Raw genomic sequence first — 21,122 nt, 5'->3', positions numbered from 1 at the left:
GGCGACGTCCTCCGGGTGGCGCCGGCGCCACTCCGCCATGACCCGCTCGTCCTCGTGGGTGACGAGGAGGTGGCGCTGCCGCACAGTGTGCTCTGCACGGTCTTGTGCCGAGTTAAGACAAGGCGGCGGGGCTACGTCTAGCGCCTGCTGAAGCGTGTAGACGTCCTGGAAGTTCATCTGCCGGCGCGGCCAGCCTAGGCGCCACGCCGCCACGTCGAACGCGCGGGCGGCCTCATGCGCCGTCTCGTAGGTGCCGAGGCTGAGCCGGAGATCGCCGGAGCGTATCTCGGAGTAGTACCCGCCGTTGGGGCGCAAGCGGACGCCGCAGTAGCCCGATGCTCCTCGGCGGCGCGGCGGCATGGTGGTGCGTCGGTGGCGGGGCGCTGGAGCGGTGGAGGCGCGGGAGGTAGAAGAAGAGGAAGAGGAGCGGTGGAGGAGCGGAGGAGGCGCGCGTGGCGAGCGCCGCATTTTATAGGCGCTGCCGCCTTTTCGCGCGCGCGCAAGCGGTTCCCGCGCGCGCGACTTTCCCCCCACCGCTGGAGCACGTCAAAACCTCCCGCGCGCGCTAAAAGTTGGGTTTACCGCGCGCGCGTTTTTTGGCGCGGCCGTTGGAGATGCTCTCAGAATTCGTATACTGAAGGATAGAAGCAATGCGGTGCAAGCCATACCGCGTGCAATTTCACTAACAAAACTGGAGCAGTACTGAGCGTTCCCCACCATTAGATGTCACAAATGGACGACCCATATTTCTCGTAGGGTATGGTAAAAGAGCTAAAAAACCTATGATCAAAACATCGACCGATAAACTACATCAGCGATCATATCCGCATCAGTCATCTCTTAACATCATAAGGACCACCAAAAAGTTCTTCGACAACAACGCAAAAAAAAAATGCATTCATTATAGGAACAATGCTCAAGCACTGCCGTCAGGATCCAACCTACAGAAAAAGGCATTGTTTTCAACCTACAGAAGCAAGTCCAAGCATATCCAAACAATGCCTTCAACAAAGTAAGGATCAAAAAACATTGGGGTTGCTTGAACAATTTAAATCAAGACTTAGGGTGTGTTTGGTTTTTGTCACGGGATAGAATGTAATGGGTCGGACCCATCTCTAGAGGCCATTCTTGCGTTTGATTCGTCACAGGAACCAGAACCCATCGGTTCCCAAAACATCATATTCACTCATATTCTGGAACCAGTGGTTCCTCGAAATCGAACGGGCCATGCGGAATGGCTTCTTGAATCGTCGATGCTAATATGCCTGTTTGTTGCATGGATGGATGGATGATATCCAATTGCTCACATTCCTTGGGTTCTTTGCTATTTGTTTTTGGCAGAACGGGATCAAAGCATTTGTTGCATCGATGGATGACCACATTATTCAGCAATTTTCGTGTGACTGAAATTCAATCCAATTTCATGTGAGATGGACAAATCTGTTTCATTCCATCTCTCAAACCAAACATCAAAATGTAACCATTCCCTTCCATTGAATTGCTGGAATCGTTATACTTCATTTCCAAATCAAACACACCCTTAGCTTATCGCACAGGGCATGGCTCCAAGCTTACACACACTGAAAAAGTAGATATGGAGTACTGTACTAGATAGACTACCAGAGTTCCACCAGGCCACCACACGCGAACAGCGATATACGAACGCAAACGGCCAGCACACAAACGGCCTGCGTGGGACGAAATCACGAAATTAAGCAGAGTAGGTACGTGGCCAGCCCTCCCGTGCAGCTACAGACCAAAAGCGGCGGCAGCCGCTGCCGCTCCGGCAGTGTGGAGGATCTTGAAGTAAAGCTTTGAGTTGGCTTCAAACGCCACACGGGAGATGAAGAAGCCGGCGGCACCAGGCGCTGCCATGGTGGCAGCGGTGGCAGCAGCCGCCGCCGCGGGCCAGAGGAAGTAGGCGCCGACGGCGCTCCCGACGAGGCCGAGCCCCGCGACGACCGCGCTGGAGGCGTTCACCTCGGCTAGCTTCTGGCGGACGAGCTCACGTAGCCTGGCAGCGAGCGAGCCAGTGGCGGCGACGTCCTCCTCCTCCTCCTCGAGCAGTTGGTAGGCGTCGTCATCGCCCTCCTGGTCCTGGTCCTGGAGACAACTGTCGTCGTCGTAGTAGTATCGGTAATCGTCTTCGTAGAACACGAGCGGCGCCGGAGACGGCGAGGGAAGAGGGGTCGAGCCGAGGGTGGCCGGGGAGTGATCCAGCAGGCCACTCGTGTCCATCTCCGCTGCCTTGATTTCCCCTTGGTGGTGGTGGCCGTCTTGGTTTCCGGCTGCCGCCAGCAGGGAGGCGGACTCGCACATGGTTTCAGAAGAAAGACTAGCTCGCTCGCTCACTGGCAGTGTGCGTGTGAGGGAGCAGCAGCTGGCTGAGGTCTGTTTATGTAGAGACGGCAGGCCGACGACTTCCTGTAGAGTCTCGACGAGCGGATCAGTGACGCTAGTCAGTGGGTCCAACGCTCGACGAGTGGACGAGGGAATCACGGCGATGGATGACTCGGTCACCCCGCCCCGGCGTTTGATCAGCGATCGTGGTACCCCTCAAAAAAAAAAGAAAAAAAGATCAGCGATAGTGGTGGAGCCCCGCTGCCCCCGTCCGAATCGTCCCACTCCAATCCAAAGGTAAAGCTAACGAAGCACTAGCCTGAAAAGAAACCACATGCATGTACTGGAGCGCACATACTTCGCTGTTAAGCAACACAAATAGTATCACAAAAAATAATAGTAAATGTTTTCAAAAAAATCTGATTTTTTTTAGATGATTGTATTAGTGTCACAAACATGCATGACAATTTTCGTGCGATAAGAAGCAGCGGTGTTTCGTCAGTAAAAAAACAAATTTAGGGTGAACTTTTGGGGTATCTTTCGGTGTTCAATTTTTTTTTGAACAAGCCAAAATGTTTTACGTTTTTTTTCAAAATTTACAGTTAGCATTTGAATGCGACAAAGTACACAAACAAATTTGATCTTGATTTTTTTTTCATTTCAAACTTTTTTTTGCCGAATTGCATTTCCGCACAAATAATGTACTAGTAGCACAAGTGAAAGAAATTCTACAGCGCGCTTTATGCTTCATAAAGGGCTGAGAGCATTTTGAATACTCCCTCCATCACAGTTTATAAGGCATGTACGTATATCTAGGTCATCAATTTAACCAACTTAATAAGAGGCATATATTATAAAAAAAATATCATTAGAAACTGTAGATGTTCTATTTTTTAATGATATATTTTTTATATTAAACAATATATTTTATATAAGTTAAATTAGCGACCTAGGTATACGTGCACGCCTTATAAACTGTGACGGAGGGAGTAGCACGTTTAAATGAGTGTATAGCGGTTTTAGGTCCTGTTTAGACACAATAGATTATGATAATCTGGATTATGAAGATAGATTATATAATCTGGTTTATAAAAATAATCTATGTGGGCATGTTTGGAGGTCATATTATATAAACTGTAATTCAGGTTTTACATTGCACTAGTCGAGTGCCTGTGCGTTGCCACGGAAATAAATGTTTATGCTGCTATTTCATCGTGATGTTGCTTGTGCCATAATGATAACCAAAGTTATTTCACGTAGTGTCATGTATCGTGTTTGCTCGAAAGAAAACGTTCTTTTAACGCATACTTGTAGTACCCAAATTAATAGTAAACTGGACTATCTTATGCATTCCAATAAGTATTTGCTCTAGTCATGTGCCTTCAAAATCTTTATATCAGGTACTGATTCTTCTTGGTGCTAGCAAATCAGACATCAATGAAGCATTCACCCATTAATCGAATAGGTATTATGTTTGAAACATATATTTTTCTACTAATAGAAACTAAAAGAATATGGTATACATGTCACTTATAGGATCCAAAAGATAAAGATAAATATGCCAGAAGCTAGTAAAATGTCAATACAAAAACCAAATGTTTGCATTCATTCTTGACCATGTACATTAGGCCCACTCGACCCACTCGTTCATCGAATATTATCTTCTACTACTATATTCAGTCTTGATTCATCTGAAGATCACATCTACACTTGCATCTGAAGACCAGCCAGACATTTGTGTTTTAAAGGTGCCCAATATGCTTCCACAATTGTTTTGCACATGGGAAGCTCTGCATCTTGTCAAAGAAGGAGCTTCGTTAATTCATACACATGCAAATCAGAGTATCATCTCCCCTGAGCAACAACTCGCATTAGTGGATGTTTGTTATATCCTATAATAACATTTTTGCAACAAGGTGTTCTGGATTGCGTGCGCTTCTGATGATGGCAAAGAGGCCAGGAGCCAGAGTGTTCATAGTATTCCTAATCTAGTAACAGTCCAAAAACAAGCGTGATTGCCATCCCACAAGACCGTCGTGACGGAAGCCTGGTGATTCCCTACACAACTACACCACAGGGAAACATGATCTGTTTAGGCTGGGCATGAAAATAAATATATAGTTTAAGTATGTTGACATGGCAAACCAACATATTCATATAAGAAACACAAAACCATTCATATAAACAAAATCATGCACCCACACATTGATCACTTGCTTCTTCCTGTCAAAGTCTAGCATAATAATTGCCCGCAAAATATCGTTAACCCAAGTCGCATGGTTGTTTCCTAGAAAAATGATGCACCCACACACCCATGTATTTTTAAGATATAGACATGTTAAGAAGGTACAAAGCTTCAATGCAAAAATATTGCCTTGTGCTATTTCTAGCGTTGAACTTCCATTCAAAGTTCAGAAAACAAATATTCAAAGTTCCGTATGTTTTATGATTGCGTGCAGGTTAGATCCTTGAGGACCTTGTTATCCTATTCTAGAATAGCTAATGTAAATATTTCTATTCATGGTTTGATAGTTGCTCATCTAACTTGTAGGAAAATCAAGCTAATCTTTCAACCATAGAGCTAAGAGGAATACACCTGGTATGAAATTCATTGATAACATGAACAATAAAAATGAAAAATGGCACGAGAGAAGCAAAAAATAAATGTAGCCAAGTAACTCTAGCAAGGTAAACATAAAAACGCTTTATTGATTTATCATTTTCAAATAAGTTCACAAAGAAATCATAATAAGAATTTCTAATCATGTGATATTAGTTAACAAAAAATTTGTACCCGATACAAAAAATGGTAAGTTGCACCAAAAGCTCATGCAAGATGGTGCAACAATGTCTCAAATAATTTAAGTTGGCGCATACTCCCTCCTTCCGGAAAATATTGTCACCAGCGTAGTGTACATCTATTTATACAAAAACACCCTCATAGCATTAAATCTCTTACAAAAAGGTGGTTGTCTCCTTCTTTCGGTTCTTCCTCTGCCCGTCCAGGACCTGTGCCGGTGCCGCCCAGGGCTTGCTTCTCCACCGCCCAGGAGGCCAGGACGTGCTCCTCTGACACCCATGTCCTGCACCGCCCAATTGCTTGCTCCGCCGCCGCCCACGACGTGCTCCTCCGCCACCCAGGACCGGCGCCACAAAATCGCATGCTTGCTCCGCCGTCGCCCAGGACGTGCTCCTCCGCCACCCAAGAGGCTAGGACCTGCGCTGTTGATATCCCCTCCCGCCACCCAGGACCTGCACCGCCGCCGCCCAGGACCTACGCATGCCTGGGTCACGAGCGCATGGACCGCGAGCTGCCGCCGCGCCTGGATCTCCAGCTCCCTCAAGCTCGTCCTGGACCTCAAGTTATCTCACGGGACTGGAATCTCGAGCTAGTTCTGCTGCTCCTCTGCAAGTTGCTACTCCTCCCCTACTCGTGTTGCTGCCTGGACGTCCCCTGCTCGTGTGTTGTTGCCAGAGTCCCCTGATTGTGTTCCTGTCGGTGAGAAGATATACAGGGCGCCTTGCTTTTTCATCTCCAGTGCCGGACATGTACCTTGCTCCCAGCGTCTCCTTTTCAAGTACTCTGAGAAGAAGTACAGGGCTCAGCCCTGTACCTTGCTCAAGCTCCTACTTGTGTTGCTGCCGGTTTGAAAATGTACTCGAGAAGCTCCAATTCCAAACACTATTTCTTTACATTGCACCGTGTACCTTGCTTGCTCTGTAATTTGAAACACAATTGACCATGTCCTCTGTAGAAATGTTACAAACAAAGTTCAGTTAACTATTATGGTCAAAAATGGGAGAAGGAAATCTCTGAAATCATTCATGGTTTGTAGCATTTTCATCGGTTATAAGTGTTCTGTCAATTTCTGCAATGTTCACTACGACATGGAGTGTTAAGTACTGTCAATCTTGTTTATTTAATTCCAATAAAAAATGTTTAGTATGGTCTAAAATGAACTGTCAATTTTTCGGCATTGATGTTGATTTCTGATGGAGCAATCTTTAGTACTGCCATAGTCCCCATTGAAGGCTCCCCTGCTTATTCCTTGACAATTACTGCCATTGGAGTACATGCATATGCCACAAGAAATAAAAAATCTTGAAAGAATAAAGCAAAGTAAAACAACCAGCAAGGGGAAGATTCAAACTTATCTTTTGCACATTCCTGCTTCTGAATATACTCTGAAGTTTTAGTGGAACAACAAATTTATGGAGATGTTCACTGTCAAAATTAAGAGACTGTCATTCCAAGTCAAAACAGGGACTGGTCATTCAAAGTCAAATCTGTAACTTAAACTGAGAGCAAAAGAATTTAGTTAGAGCAAAGTGTTACGAACGAAACTGAAAATTCAGTTAGCAAAGTGTACAAATTCAGTTAGCAATCATCACTGACTCTAAAGTGAATGAGCATTAGTTCAGTTAGCTATTCTACGCAAGAAGCAACAACTTACTGATTTTCAGATTTAAGATGTGAGCATTGAACTGATATTCAGTTTAGTTCTTGTGTAACACTGACATTCAGTTAAAATATACACTGACATTCAATGAGTTTAGTTCTTGTGTAACAAGTGAAATTCAGTGACATGATAAACAAGTGATCTTGCTAAAGAAGCTACAGGACATACACTGTATTCAGAACCTGCTGCCATTTAATTCCCTGGCTTTGTTCAGGACTATGCGGTTTTGATGGAAGGATGCATTCTGATCAAGATGAAGGCGAAATTGTCAATAGATACAGTCGCTACATAAATATTAAGAAAATCAAGAGGGTTTGTTAACACAGTGTGGTAAATAACCATTATTTGTGACAGACTTCCAATAAAGCATGTTCCAACCAATGGCACTGGCAGTGCCACCTCAGATATTTCAACAAGTGACTGACATAATCCAATGCTATATTTAAGGCAATAAGAAACCTTTCTTAATACCAAAATGCGCAGGTATGATGCAGAGAATTAGGCTTATCAACATGTGTCTGTGACAGAGAGCTTCAAATTTGAAAAAGCGATGGCAGATCATATATCTCCAAAATCAAGAGAGGGAGTTTAAGTGCTGTTCAGGCATGCAAAAAGATGATGCTTCAGTGCGTACAGCCGTACACATGTTATTTAATTAAAACTCTTAACACAACTAAAGTACCTAAAAAATGGGGTAGTATCAAATTCTCAATAACATTACAAGAGCAAACATAATTATGAGCACGAGAGATGTTGAAGGTATTTTGACTTACGGGAAGATCACGCAATTTTCTCAATTCGGTCAATGACTCGTATGCTTTATCCTTTCTGGCAGTAGCTGCATTTAAATCTTCTTGAAGCAAAGCAATCTCGCCATCAACAACCTTCATCTCATCATCCAGGACCTTAATCTTAGACCTGACCCCTTGTCGCTCCTTCTTTACTCCATCTATACCATCCCTGATGATCTGAATGGGAAGTGACAATGAAAATGGTGTCTAATATTTATTTACGCAGGAGGTAAATGCATAATAAAATACAAAGTCACGGCATGGGATACTTACTTTCACCTGATCCTGTATGGCATCTCTTTCAACAACTGTATCTTGCATTTTAGCTCGTTTAGCAGCATTGGAACTGACCTTTGGCTTGGTTTTTTCAAGGGTCTTAATTTCTTTGATCAGCCGGTTCTCCTCGTCTAAAGATATGCTCTCATGACTTATGCGGTGATTCAATCTCTTGATCTAGGGACTATTGAAACAGAAAACACAAACAAAAATTCAGAATACTGAATGAGAAGAAGTTGAGTTATCAAAGGGCTGATCATACCTCATGCTCAAGCTCTTCGAGTGTTTGAAGGAAGAATAAAATATACCACCCAACTTTTCAAGGAAGTTCTTCATGGCCGTCATATGCAAAAGATGTGTGTTACATGGTGATACTGCACAAACTTCATGACAGAGTCCACGTGCCTTTTTAGTGTTTAGTCATAATATTGACCTTCGGTCTGCAATGCTTGTGTGTAAGTATTGACGAACCAGACTTGATATTGTTATAAATAAATTCTGATAAAAAAGAAATGGATTACCAATTAAAAAAACTCTTAAAGAAGTAATATAGAAGATATCCCAATCAAAAAACTCTTAAAGAAATAATATAGAAGATATTGGTTATTGCTCACAAAAGAACAATTGATGTACTGTATCCTTGCTGACATTTGTGTTGAACAAAGCATGAAAACATTTGTAATTGCAGGCAAATTTCCATCTTTATTCTGTTTCTCTTATGATATGGCTTATATAAACAACTTCTTAGATGTACACATGTACAACAAGGAAACATATTTGTTCTGACAGAATGTTGTATACACATAAACAACGGTGTGAATAGCAAGTATGACACTCATCATTTTTTATCGATCCAAGATCAACAACAAGGAAGAGGCCTTATTTTTTAACTCCCTCCAAATTATTTTACGAGACATCTCGTGCTACACCTCAGCTTCTAGCAGAGACCACAAAAAATGTAAGAAAAATTGCTTTAATCTTGTTTGCTATTTCTAAAATATATAGAGATATATACCACTCAAGTAAATGGCACCATCACCCTGACGCAGAGTACCATATTTTGCTTGGCTATCTATTCTAGGAGCTTGGACACCAAGTTTATGCTAGAAGTCAAACAGTTAATTACTTTCTACTTTAGTGGATATATTTAGAAAGAAGACAATAGTTTAGATCAAACCTCCGCTACAGATCCAGTTAAGTCATGCATAATGTGTGCCATTATAGGGTCCAAAGGACAATCAAGTTAAGTCATGCATAATGTGTGCCATTATAGGGTCCAAAGGACAAGCAGTTGATTGGTACCTGGAACAACAACATAAAATCCTTGAACACTACTTAAAATCAAATGACAGATCTAGAAAATGGCACACCTTTATCTAAGATGACTGTACTTCAACGTCACCTCATCCGGAACAACCATCGCTGTCGCTTCCTTCAATCCATGGCATCTCCTGCACGACGAGGCAGAGGTGGCCCTCCTCTGCTGCGGTCATGCTCGATCTGGTCGTCTTTCATGCTGGGGTGTACGTGATGTCCTCGCCCCGTCCCTGCAGGTTGCCGTCTTGGAGAAGAGGGAGATGCAGATTTTGGTTCCTAGCTGAAACTCAAACTGTATTTTTGTGAACTTTTTCAGTTCCTAGATGATTTTGGTTCAACTTTAAAAGAGCCAAACTTTCTATTTTTTGAACTTCTCTAGGTCTGGAAGATAACAGTTGAATGTGAAACAATCAGACCTGCTATTTTGTGAACAGAGTAAGCTATTTCTTTCTTCATTTATGCAAAATATAGCAGTAGTGGAAGTAGTACACTCCTTAGTAGCAGCAAGAAGTAGTTATATAGGGTATATATGTCTCCCTTGACCATCACAATTACATATAGGATCACATCAGCTCCAACTAACGATGTAGCAGCAGTAGTAAATACACAAAGAATGGAAATCCCGATCATAGCCAAAAATAATTGAAGTGAAACCAATTTGTCCCACCCTTGTTTGCATGTTGAGTATGTTGGGGAACGTCGCATGGGAAACAAAAAAATTTCCTACGCGCACGAAGACCTAACATGGTGATGTCCATCTACGAGAGGGGATTTCCGATCTACGTACCCTTGTAGATCGCACTGCAGAAGCGTTAAGAAACGCGGTTGATGTAGTGGAACGTCCTCACGTCCCTCGATCCGCCTCGCGAACCGTCCCGCGATCCGTCCCACGATCCGCTCCGATCTAGTGCCGAACGGACGGCACCTCCGCGTTCAGCACAAGTACAGCTCGACAATGATCTCGGCCTTCTTGATCCAGCAAGAGAGACGGAGAGGTAGAAGAGTTCTCCGGCAGCGTGACGGCGCTCCGGAGGTTGGTGGTGATCTAATCTCAGCAGGGCTCCGCCTGAGCTCCGCAGAAACGCGATCTAGAGGTAAAACCGTGGAGGTATGTGGTCGGGCTGCCGTGGCAAAAGTTGTCTCAAATCAGCCCTAAAACCTCCGTATACATAGGGGGAAGAGGGGGAGCCTTGCCTTGGGGCTCAAGAGGCCCCAAGGGGGTCGGCCGAGCCAAGGGGGGAAGGTCTCCCCTTCCAAACCGAATCCAACTTGGTTTGGAAGGTGGAGTCCTTCTTCCCTTTCCCACCTCCTCCTTTTTTTCCTTTTCTCTTTGATTTTCTTCCTATGGCGCATAGGGACTTATTGGGCTGTCCCACCAGCCCACTAAGGGCTGGTGCGCCACCCCCAAGGCCTATGGGCTTCCCCGAGGTGGGTTGCCCCCCCGGTGAACACCCGGAACCCATTCGTCATTCCCGGTAACTCCGAAAACCTTCCGGTAATCAAATGAGGTCATCCTATATATCAATCTTCGTTTCCGGACCATTCCGGAAACCCTCGTGACGTCCGTGATCTCATCCGGGACTCCGAACAACATTCGGTAACCAACCATATAACTCAAATACGCATAAAACAACGTCGAACCTTAAGTGTGCAGACCCTGCGGGTTCGAGAACTATGTAGACATGACCCGAGAGACTCCTCGGTCAATATCCAATAGCGGGACCTGGATGCCCATATTGGATCCTACATATTCTATGAAGATCTTATCGTTTGAACCTCAGTGCCAAGGATTCATATAATCCCGTATGTCATTCCCTTTGTCCTTCGGTATGTTACTTGCCCGAGATTCGATCGTCAGTATCTGCATACCTATTTCAATCTCGTTTACCAGCAAGTCTCTTTACTCGTTCCGTAATACAAGATCCCGCAACTTACACTAAGTCACATTGCTTGCAAGGCTTGTGTGTGATGTTGTATTACCGAGTGGGCCCCGAGATACCTCTCCGTCACACGGAGTGACAAATCCTAGTCTCGATCCATACTAACTCAACTAACACCTTCGGAGATACCTGTAGAGCATCTTTATAGTCACCCAGTTACGTTGCGACGTTTGATACACACAAAGCATTCCTCCGGTGTCAGTGAGTTATATGATCTCATGGTCATAGGAACAAATACTTGACACGCAGAAAATAGTAGCAACAAAATGACACGATCAACATGCTACGTCTATTAGTTTGGGTCTAGTCCATCACATGATTCTCCTAATGATGTGATCCCGTTATCAAGTAACAACACTTGCCTATGGCCAGGAAACCTTGGCCATCTTTGATCAACGAGATAGTCAACTAGAGGCTTACTAGGGACAGTGTTTTGTATATGTATCCACACAAGTATTGTGTTTCCAATCAATACAATTATAGCATGGATAATAAACGATTATCATGAACAAAGAAATATAATAATAACTAATTTATTATTGCCTCTAGGGCATATTTCCAACATTCTCCGACTTGCACTAGAGTCAATAATCTAGTTCACATCACCATGTGATTCCAACGAATCCAACACCCATATAGTTATGGGGTCTGATCACGTCTTGCTCATGAGAGAGGTTTTAGTCAACGGTTCTGAAATTTTCAGATCCGTGTGTTCTTTACAAATCTTGATGTCATCTTATAGATGTTGCTCCTATGTGCTATTCGGAAATACTCCAAATATCTACTCTACTATACGAATCCGTTTCACTACTCATAGTTATTCGGATTAGTGTCAAAGCTTACATCGACGTAACCCTTTACGACGAACTCTTTAACCACCTCCATAATCGAGAAAAATTCCTTAGTCTATTTAGTTACCAAGGATAACTTTGACCGCTGATCAGTGATTCAATCCTGGATCACTCTGTGTACCTCTTAACAGACTTGCTGCAATGCACACATCAGGTGCGGTACTCAGCATGGCATACTTTAGAGTCTACGGCTAAGGCATAGAAGACGACCTTCGTCTATTCTCTTTATTCTGCCGTGGTCGGGTTTTGAGTCTTACTCAAATTCACACCTTACAACGCAACCAAGAACTCCTTCTTTGCTGATCCATTTTGAACTCCTTCAAAAATTTGTCAAGGCATGCATCTTGTTGAAACTACCATTAAGCGCTTTCGATCTATCTCCATAGATCTTTGATGCTCAATGTTCAAGTAGCTCAATCCAGGTATTCCTTTGAAAACTCCTTTCAAACAACCTTGTATGCTTTACAGAAATTCTACATTACTTCTAATCCACAATATGTCAACCACATATACTTATCAGAAATTCTATAGTGCTCCCACTCACTTCTTTGGAAATACAAGTTTCTCATAAACCTTGTACAAACCCAAAATCCTAGATCATCTCATCAAAGTGTATATTCCAACTCCGAGATGCTTGCACCAGTCCATTTAAGGATCGCTGGAGCTTGCATACTTGCTAGTATCTTTAGGATCGACAAAACCTCATGGTTGTATCTCATACAATGTTTGCTCAAGGAAACCGTCGAGGAAACAATGTTTTGACATCCTACATGCAATATTTCATAAATAATGCAGCAACTACTAACATAATTCTAACAGACTTTTAGCATCGCTACGAGTGAGAGAGTCTCATCATAGTCAAATGTTTGATCTTGTCGGAAACATCTTTGCGACAAGTTGAGCTTTTCTTAATAGCGACTTATCACTATCATCGTCTGTCTTCCTTTTAAAGATCCATCTTTACTCAATAGTCCTATGACCATCAAGTAGTTCTTCCAAAGTCTACACTTTGTTTTCATACATGGATCCTCTCTCGGATTTCATGGCCTCCAGCCATTTGTCGGAATCCGGGCCCACCATTGCTTTCTCCATAACTCGTAGGTTCATTGTTGCTCAACAACATGACCTCCAAGACAGGGTTACCGTACCACTCTGTAGTAGTACGCGACCTTGTCAACCTACGAGGCTTGTAGTAACTTGATCCGATGCTCGACGATCACCATCATCAGCTTTCACTTCAATTGGTGTAGGCGCCACAGGAACAACTTCCTGCGCCCTGCTACACACTGGTCGAAGTGATGGTTCAATAACCTCATCAAGTTCTACCACCCTCCCACTCAATTCTTTCGAGAGAAACCTTTCCTCGAGAAAGGATCCGTTTCTAGAAACAAACACTTTGCTTTCGGATCTGAGATAGGAGATGTACCCAACTGTTTTGGATATCCTATGTAGATGCATTTATCCTCTTTGGGTTCGAGCTTATCAGACTAAAACTTTTTCACATAAGTGTCGAAACCCCAAACTTTCAAGAAACGAGAGTTTAGATTTCTCTAAACCTCAGTCTATACTGTGTCATCTCAATGGGAATACGTGGTGCCCTATTTAAAGTGAATGCGGTTGTCTCTAATGCTTAACCCATAAACGATAGTGGTAATTCGATAAGAGACATCATAGCATGCACCATACTAAATAGTGTGTGGCTATGACGTTCAGACACATCATCACACTATGATGTTCTAGGTGGCATGAACCGCGAAACAATTTCCACATTGCCTTAACTGCGTACCAAAACTCGTAACTCAGATATTCATTTCTATGATCATATCGTAGACAGTTTATCCTCTTGTTACGACGAACTTCACTCCGAAACAGAATTGAACTTTTCAATATTTCAGACTTGTGATTCATTAAGCAAATACTCTAGTGTCTACTCAAATCGTCATTGAAGTAAGAACATAATGATATCCACTGCGTGCCTCAGCACCCATTGGACTGCATACATCAAAATGTATCACTTCCAACAAGTTACTATCTTATTTCATCTCAATGAAAACAAGGCCTTGCTCATGTGGTATGACTTGCATGTCACTAGTGATTCAAAATCAAGTGAATATAAAGATCCATCAGCATGGAGCCTCTTCATGCAATTTATACCAACATGACTCAAGCGGCAGTGCCACAAGTAAGTGGTACTATCATCATTACCTCGTATCTTTTGGCACCAATATCATGAACATGTGTAACACTACAATCGAGATTCAATAAACCATTGAAGGTGATTATTCAAGAAAATAGAGTAACCATTATTCTCTTTAAATGAATAATCGTATTGCAATAAACATGATCCAATCATGTTCATGCTTAACGCAAGCACCAAATAACAATTATTTAGGTTTAACACCAATCCCGATGGTAGAGGGAGCGTCCGACGTTTGATCATATCAACCTTGGAAACACTTCCAACACGTATCGTCACCTCGCCTTTAGCTAGTCTCCGTTTATTCCGCAGCTTCCATTTCGTGTTACTAATCACTTAGCAACCGAACCGATATCCAATACCCTCATGCTACTAGGAGTACTAGTAAAGTACACATCAACATCATGTATATCAAATATACTTCTTTCAACTTTTGCCAGCCTTCTTATCTACCAAGTATCTAGAGTTGCTCCGCCTCAGTGACTGTTCCCCTCATTACAGAAGCACTTAGTCTCGGGTTTGGGTTTAATCTTGGGTCTCTTCATTAGTGCAACAACTGTTTTGTCGTTTCACGAAGTATCCCTTCTAGCCCTTGTCTTTCTTGAAACTTAGTGGTTTTACAAACCATCAACTATTGATGCTCCTTCTTGATTTCTACTTTCGCAGTGTCAAACATCGCGAATCGCTCAAGGATCATTGTATCTATCCTTGATATGTTATAGTTCATCACGAAGCTCTCACAGCTTGGTGGCAGTGACTTTGGAGAACCATCACTAACTCATATGGAAGATTAACTCCCACTTGATTCAAGTGATTGTCGTACTCAGACAATCTGAGCACACGCTCAATGATTGAGCTTTTCTCCTTTACTTTGTGGACAAAGAATCTTGTCGGAGGTCTCGTACCTCTCAACAAGGGCATGAGCATGAAATCACAATTTCATCTCTTTAGAACACCACTTATGCTCCGTGACGTTTAAAACGTCTTCGGTGCCTTGCTTCTAAGCCATTAAGTATTTTGCACTGAACTATCGTGTAGTCATCAGAAACGTGTATGTCGGATGTTCACAGCATCCACAGACGACGCTCGAGGTGCAGCACACCGAGTGGTGCATTAAGGACATAAGCCTTCTGCGCAGCAACGAGGACAATCCTCGGTTTTACAGACTCAGTCTGCAAAGTTTGCTACTATCAACTTTCAACTAAATTTTCTCTAGGAACATATAAAAAACAGTAGAGCTACAGTGCAAGCTACATCGTAATTCGCAAAGACCATTAGACTATGTTCATGACAATTAGTTCAATTAATCATATTACTTAAGAACTCCCACTCAAAAAGTACATCTCTCTAGTCATTTGAGTGGTACATGATCCAAATCCACTATCTCAAGTCCGATCATCACGTGAGTCGAGAATAGTTTCAGTGGTAAGCATCTCTATGCTAATCATATCAACTATACGATTCATGCTCGACCTTTCGGTCTCATGTGTTCCGAGGCCATGTCTGCACATGCTAGGCTCGTCAAGCTTAACCCGAGTGTTCCGCGTGTGCAACTGTTTTGCACCCGTTGTATGTGAACATTGAGTCTATCACACCCGATCATCACGTGGTGTCTCGAAACGAAGAACTGTCGCAACGGTGCACAGTCGGGGAGAACACAATTTCGTCTTGAAATTTTAGTGAGAGATCACCTCATAATGCTACCGTCGTTCTAAGCAAGATAAGGTGCATAAAGGATTAACATCACATGCAATTCATAAGTGACATGATATGGCCATCATCACGTGCTTCTTGATCTCCATCACCAAAGCACCGGCACGATCTTCTTGTCACCGGCGTCACACCATGATCTCCATCATCATGATCTCCATCAACGTGTTGCCATCGGGGTTGTCGTGCTACTCATGCTATTACTACTAAAGCTACATCCTAGCAAAATAGTAAACGCATCTGCAAGCACAAACGTTAGTTTAAAGACAACCCTATGGCTCCTGCTGGTTGCCATACCATCGACGTGCAAGTCGATATTATCTATTACAACATGATCATCTCATACACCCAATATATCACATCACATCGTTGGCCATGTCACATCAGAAGCATACCCTGCAAAAACAAGTTAGACGTCCTCTAATTTTGTTGTTGCATGTTTTACGTGGTGACCATGGGTATCTAGTAGGATCGCATCTTACTTACGCAAACACCACAACGAAGATATATGAGTTGCTATTTAACCTCATCCAAGGACCTCCTCCGTCAAATCTGATTCAACTAAAGTTGGAGAAACTGACACTTGCCAGTCATCTTTGAGCAACGGGGTTACTCGTGGCGATGAAACCAGTCTCTCGTAAGCGTACGAGTAATGCCGGTCCAAGCCGCTTCAATCCAACAATACCGCGGAATCAAGAAAAGACTAAGGAGGGTAGCAAAACGCACATCACCGCCCACAAAAACTTTTGTGTTCTACTCGAGAAGACATCTACGCATGAATCTAGCTCATGATGCCACTGTTGGGGAACGTCGCATGGGAAACAAAAAATTTTCCTACGCGCACGAAGACCTATCATGGTGATGTCCATCTACGAGAGGGGATTTCCGATCTACGTACCCTTGTAGATTGCATAGCAGAAGCGTTAAGAAACACGGTTGATGTAGTGGAACGTGCTCGCGTCCCTCGATCCGCCCCGCGAACCGTCCCACGAACCGTCCCGTGATTCGTCCCACGATCCGCTCCGATCTAGTGCCGAACGGACGGCACCTCCGCGTTCAGCACACGTACAGCTCGACGATGATCACGGCCTTCTTGATCCAGCAAGAGAGACGGAGAGGTAGAAGAGTTCTCCGGCAGCGTGACGGCGCTCCGGAGGTTGGTGGTGATCTAATCTCAGCAGGGCTCCGCCTAAGCTCCGCAGAAACGCGATCTAGAGGTAAAACCGTGGAGGTATGTAGTTGGGCTGCCGTGGCAAAAGTTGTCTCAAATCAGCCCTAAAACCTCCGTATACATAGGGGGAAGAGGGGGAGCCTTGACTTGGGGCTCAAGAGGCCCCAAGGGGGTCGGCCGAGCCAAGGGGGGAAGGTCTCCCCTTCCAAACCGAATCCAACTTGGTTTGGAAGGTGGAGTCCTTCTTCCCTTTCCCACCTCCTCCTTTTTTTTCCTTTTCTCTTTGATTTTCTTCCTATGGCGCATAGGGCCTTCTTGGGCTGTCCCACCAGCCCACTAAGGGCTGGTGCGCCACCCCCAAGGCCTATGGGCTTCCCCGAGGTGGGTTGCCCCCCCGGTGAACACCCGGAACCCATTCGTCATTCCCGGTACATTCCCGGTAACTCCGAAAATCTTCCGGTAATCAAATGAGGTCATCCTATATATCAATCTTCGTTTCCGGACCGTTCCGGAAACCCTCGTGACATCCGTGATCTCATCCGGGACTCCGAACAACATTCGGTAACCAACCATATAACTCAAATACGCATAAAACAACGTCGAACCTTAAGTGTGCAGACCCCGCGGGTTCGAGAACTATGTAGACATGACCCGAGAGACTCCTCGGTCAATATCCAATAGCGGGACCTGGATGCCCATATTGGATCCTACATATTCTATGAAGATCTTACCGTTTGAACCTCAGTGCCAAGGATTCATATAATCCCGTATGTCATTCCCTTTGTCCTTCGGTATGTTACTTGCCCGAGATTCGGTCGTCAGTATCCGCATACCTATTTCAATCTCGTTTACCGGCAAGTCTCTTTACTCGTTCCGTAATACAAGATCCCGCAACTTACACTAAGTCACATTGCTTGCAAGGCTTGTGTGTGATGTTGTATTACCGAGTGGGCCCCGAGATACCTCTCCGTCACACGGAGTGACAAATCCTAGTCTCGATCCATACTAACACAACTAACACCTTCGGAGATACCTGTAGAGCATCTTTATAGTCACCCAGTTACGTTGCGACGTTTGATACACACAAAGCATTCCTCCGGTGTCAGTGAGTTATATGATCTCATGATCATAGGAACAAATACTTGACACGCAGAAAACAGTAGCAACAAAATGACACGATCAACATGCTACGTCTATTAGTTTGGGTCTAGTCCATCACATGATTCTCCTAATGATGTGATCCCGTTATCAAGTAACAACACTTGCCTATGGCCAGGAAACCTTGGCCATCTTTGATCAACGAGCTAGTCAACTAGAGGCTTACTAGGGACAGTGTTTTGTCTATGTATCCACACAAGTATTGTGTTTCCAATCAATACAATTATAGCATGGATAATAAACGATTATCATGAACAAAGAAATATAATAATAACTAATTTATTATTACCTCTAGGGCATATTTCCAACAGAGTAAGCTCCCTATCTATCTAGCACATAAAAAAGAATGGAATTTGATCAAGAAATACCGAGAGTCTGCTGCATGTTGCGTAAGTCCCAAATCTCTCTAGCCGATCTTGAGCATTGTTGTTTACGACTTTGTCGCCGCCGTGTCCATGGAGCGGCGCCCCGTCTCAATGTCATGGTGATCCTTCAACCCGCATGGCCTTCTCCTCGTATCCTCCTCTGCTGTCAAATGTGAGCTTCAGGTCATCACGGATGCAGAACGGGTCTTTCTTCTTCTTCTCCTTCGCATCGGTTTTCAAACTTGATCAGCAACCAAGCTAGGGGCATGAGTTCTTGTTGATTAGCAAAATATTTCTATTGCAAAAAGAACTCAGTTTTTACCGCTCGTATGATTCAGATAACACTTTTTGTGAGGGATTTAGAAGATACTTAGTATCAGAAGTCAAACAAAAAAATAAATTCAGTTGCTTTACATTAAAATGGACTAATTCATTAAGAATAATCACCAATCAAGTTTATTAGTAGTTTGTTCAGAAAGTTGGGACTATGATTTAGAACCCAAAAAATCCATATATTGTCTAACAGAAACATCATAGAAAATTTGGATCTACGCCAGCAAGACGATATGAGACCTATCCGTTCCCCACGAGGAAGGGGATTACATGCAAACAAAAGTAAAATCACGTCTGCATTAAAAAGTTCAAAAGAAAATCCTGTACGAGCAAATGGGTAAAGGGAAATATTGTTGAGTAGTGTGTACCTGAAGGCCTAGTTCTATATGAACTCGTAGTCAATGTCCACGGCGGCAATGAAGGCGGAGGCTACTCGGGACTTCTGGTCGCACCATGTGCAATGGGGAGAAGCAACCATGCCAGTCCCGCAATCCTGTTGTCGTCGGGGGCTCCCCTGCCGGGCATTGCAAACAAAAATTGTAACTAAAGACCCATCCAAAAAAAAATCAAAGGAAAAAAGCACTACTGTACAAACCAGGACAATGATGATGTGCTCCTCGTTGCTGCGGGAGCCACGGAGGTGATGCGTGGCCTCGTCGGAGGTCCATCCCGAAGCGAGAGGGTTACTGAAAAGCTTCGTGTCCGCGTGCCCAAGGAAGATGGTGGCGGAGCCAGGCTATGGTGGTCATCACCTTACTCCAGCGGAGCGAGGCGGTGAGATCTACGAACCCCATCAGAAACCACAAACCGTAGGAAGCGCTGGGGCGCGGTAGCAGATGACTACTGCTGGTAGTGGAGAGGTGAAGACCCGGCATGTGCTCCACGGACCGTGACGTGAGCCGACCTGCCGTCCATCGTGCGGGCCTGCAACCGCCGCCACCGCCAGCAGCAGAAGTAGAACGCGCGGCTAGAGATTCCCTCGTGGGGTCGGCGCCGGCCGCGGAGGGCCCCCGCGTCCTCGCCGGCCGAGAAGCCCGCCGCGGCGGTCGATGATGATAGTGGCAGGAGCGAGGGCGTCGCTAGCCCGGACACCCCACTCGCCTTCCCCAAGGACGACGAGCACGACGAGGCCACCGAGGCCGCCGCCGCGGAGGACGTCGCCGCCAAAGCCTGCGCGCAGGACAAGGTGAGCCGTCCTACGAACAAGACAAACGCTCATGCGTAGGTGTGTGTTTCTATTATATGGTATGTTAACGTTAACGGTGACATGATATGTTACCAACTTAGCGTTTATGTTGTGTCTCTTGCTTTTTGTATGGATTAATAACACTCATGAATGGTGAGTTGTTTCCCTGAAAATTCATAATTTTTATTAACCAAACAATTCAAACCAATGCTTCATGTATTTTTTAAACCTGGATTTATTGTGATAACTCATCAAAGGGATTAAGGCAAAAGAACACCCAGTTGGGAAGATGAAAAAAAGACTAAGCCATATTAAATTATGATAATGATATAAAAAACTGAACATAATTTGATCAATATATGCTTGCCCACTAAAAATAATTTGAACCGCAAAGGGATATGTTTAAAATAAACTAAGTACATATTGGTAGCTAGATTGTTTATATACAACACAAAGTGAAGTTTTTTGGCCATGTATTGAAACCGGAAGGTCTTTAATTTCTTTACAGAGTCGTATGTATTACTCCCACTGAAATCCCTATCAATCACCATGTCCATCTCTCCAAACCTAGGTGCCACCTGAAATACAAGAAGATAAAGTATGATGATGATGTCTCTCATGCTTCAACTTCACATTCTCGACAACTGCATGAACAAGCAGCATAAGGATAACCGGGTTAACTAAAATAGTGGAAGCGATATATTCCAGTAGGTCTCTCTCCTACTATTCTTTGCTTGATGCAATAAATGTATGGTAATTAGATATAGAACTCGCCTCGATTGCTAAGTCGAGTTGCAAAATTCATCAAAATGCAGCTGTCTACAATCACCGAGTCTTTCGACATGAGTGCTTGCGGTTCTTCCTATATGATATTATATGCAATCACGGCATCAAGCCATAGCTATAATTCACGAATCACCATACAGAACAGGAATAACCAGCCAAGTTTAACATGGCACCAGCGATGCCAAATAGCAGAGCATGTAAAAAAAGTTCCAGTGTCAGAACGATTGTGTGTATAATTTGG

General features: G+C 43.9%; 2 protein-coding genes across 2 annotated transcripts; both read right to left on the bottom strand.

The window, feature by feature from the left end:
• Window positions 1-1,498: 1,498 nt before the first annotated feature.
• Window positions 1,499-2,384, bottom strand: LOC123407699. The gene has a single exon (XM_045100890.1). It carries the CDS (start codon window positions 2,317-2,319, stop codon window positions 1,750-1,752), a length of 570 nt encoding a protein of 189 aa, XP_044956825.1. The 5' UTR covers window positions 2,320-2,384; the 3' UTR covers window positions 1,499-1,749.
• A 4,591-nt stretch (window positions 2,385-6,975) lies between these two features.
• LOC123397179 (proton pump-interactor BIP103-like) lies at window positions 6,976-20,652 on the bottom strand. Its single transcript, XM_045091830.1, has 5 exons — window positions 20,602-20,652; window positions 19,798-20,079; window positions 7,865-8,044; window positions 7,574-7,768; window positions 6,976-7,044 (listed from the first exon to the last, which is right to left on the bottom strand). Exons 1-5 carry the CDS (start codon window positions 20,650-20,652, stop codon window positions 6,976-6,978), a joined length of 777 nt encoding a protein of 258 aa, XP_044947765.1.
• Between the last annotated feature and the right edge of the window lie 470 nt (window positions 20,653-21,122).

Source organism: Hordeum vulgare, chromosome 1H, assembly GCF_904849725.1.
Source record: "Hordeum vulgare subsp. vulgare chromosome 1H, MorexV3_pseudomolecules_assembly, whole genome shotgun sequence".
Lineage (NCBI taxonomy): Eukaryota > Viridiplantae > Streptophyta > Magnoliopsida > Poales > Poaceae > Hordeum > Hordeum vulgare.
Note: the sequence above shows the minus strand (reverse complement) of the source record. Positions and strands in the feature narration are given on the sequence as shown.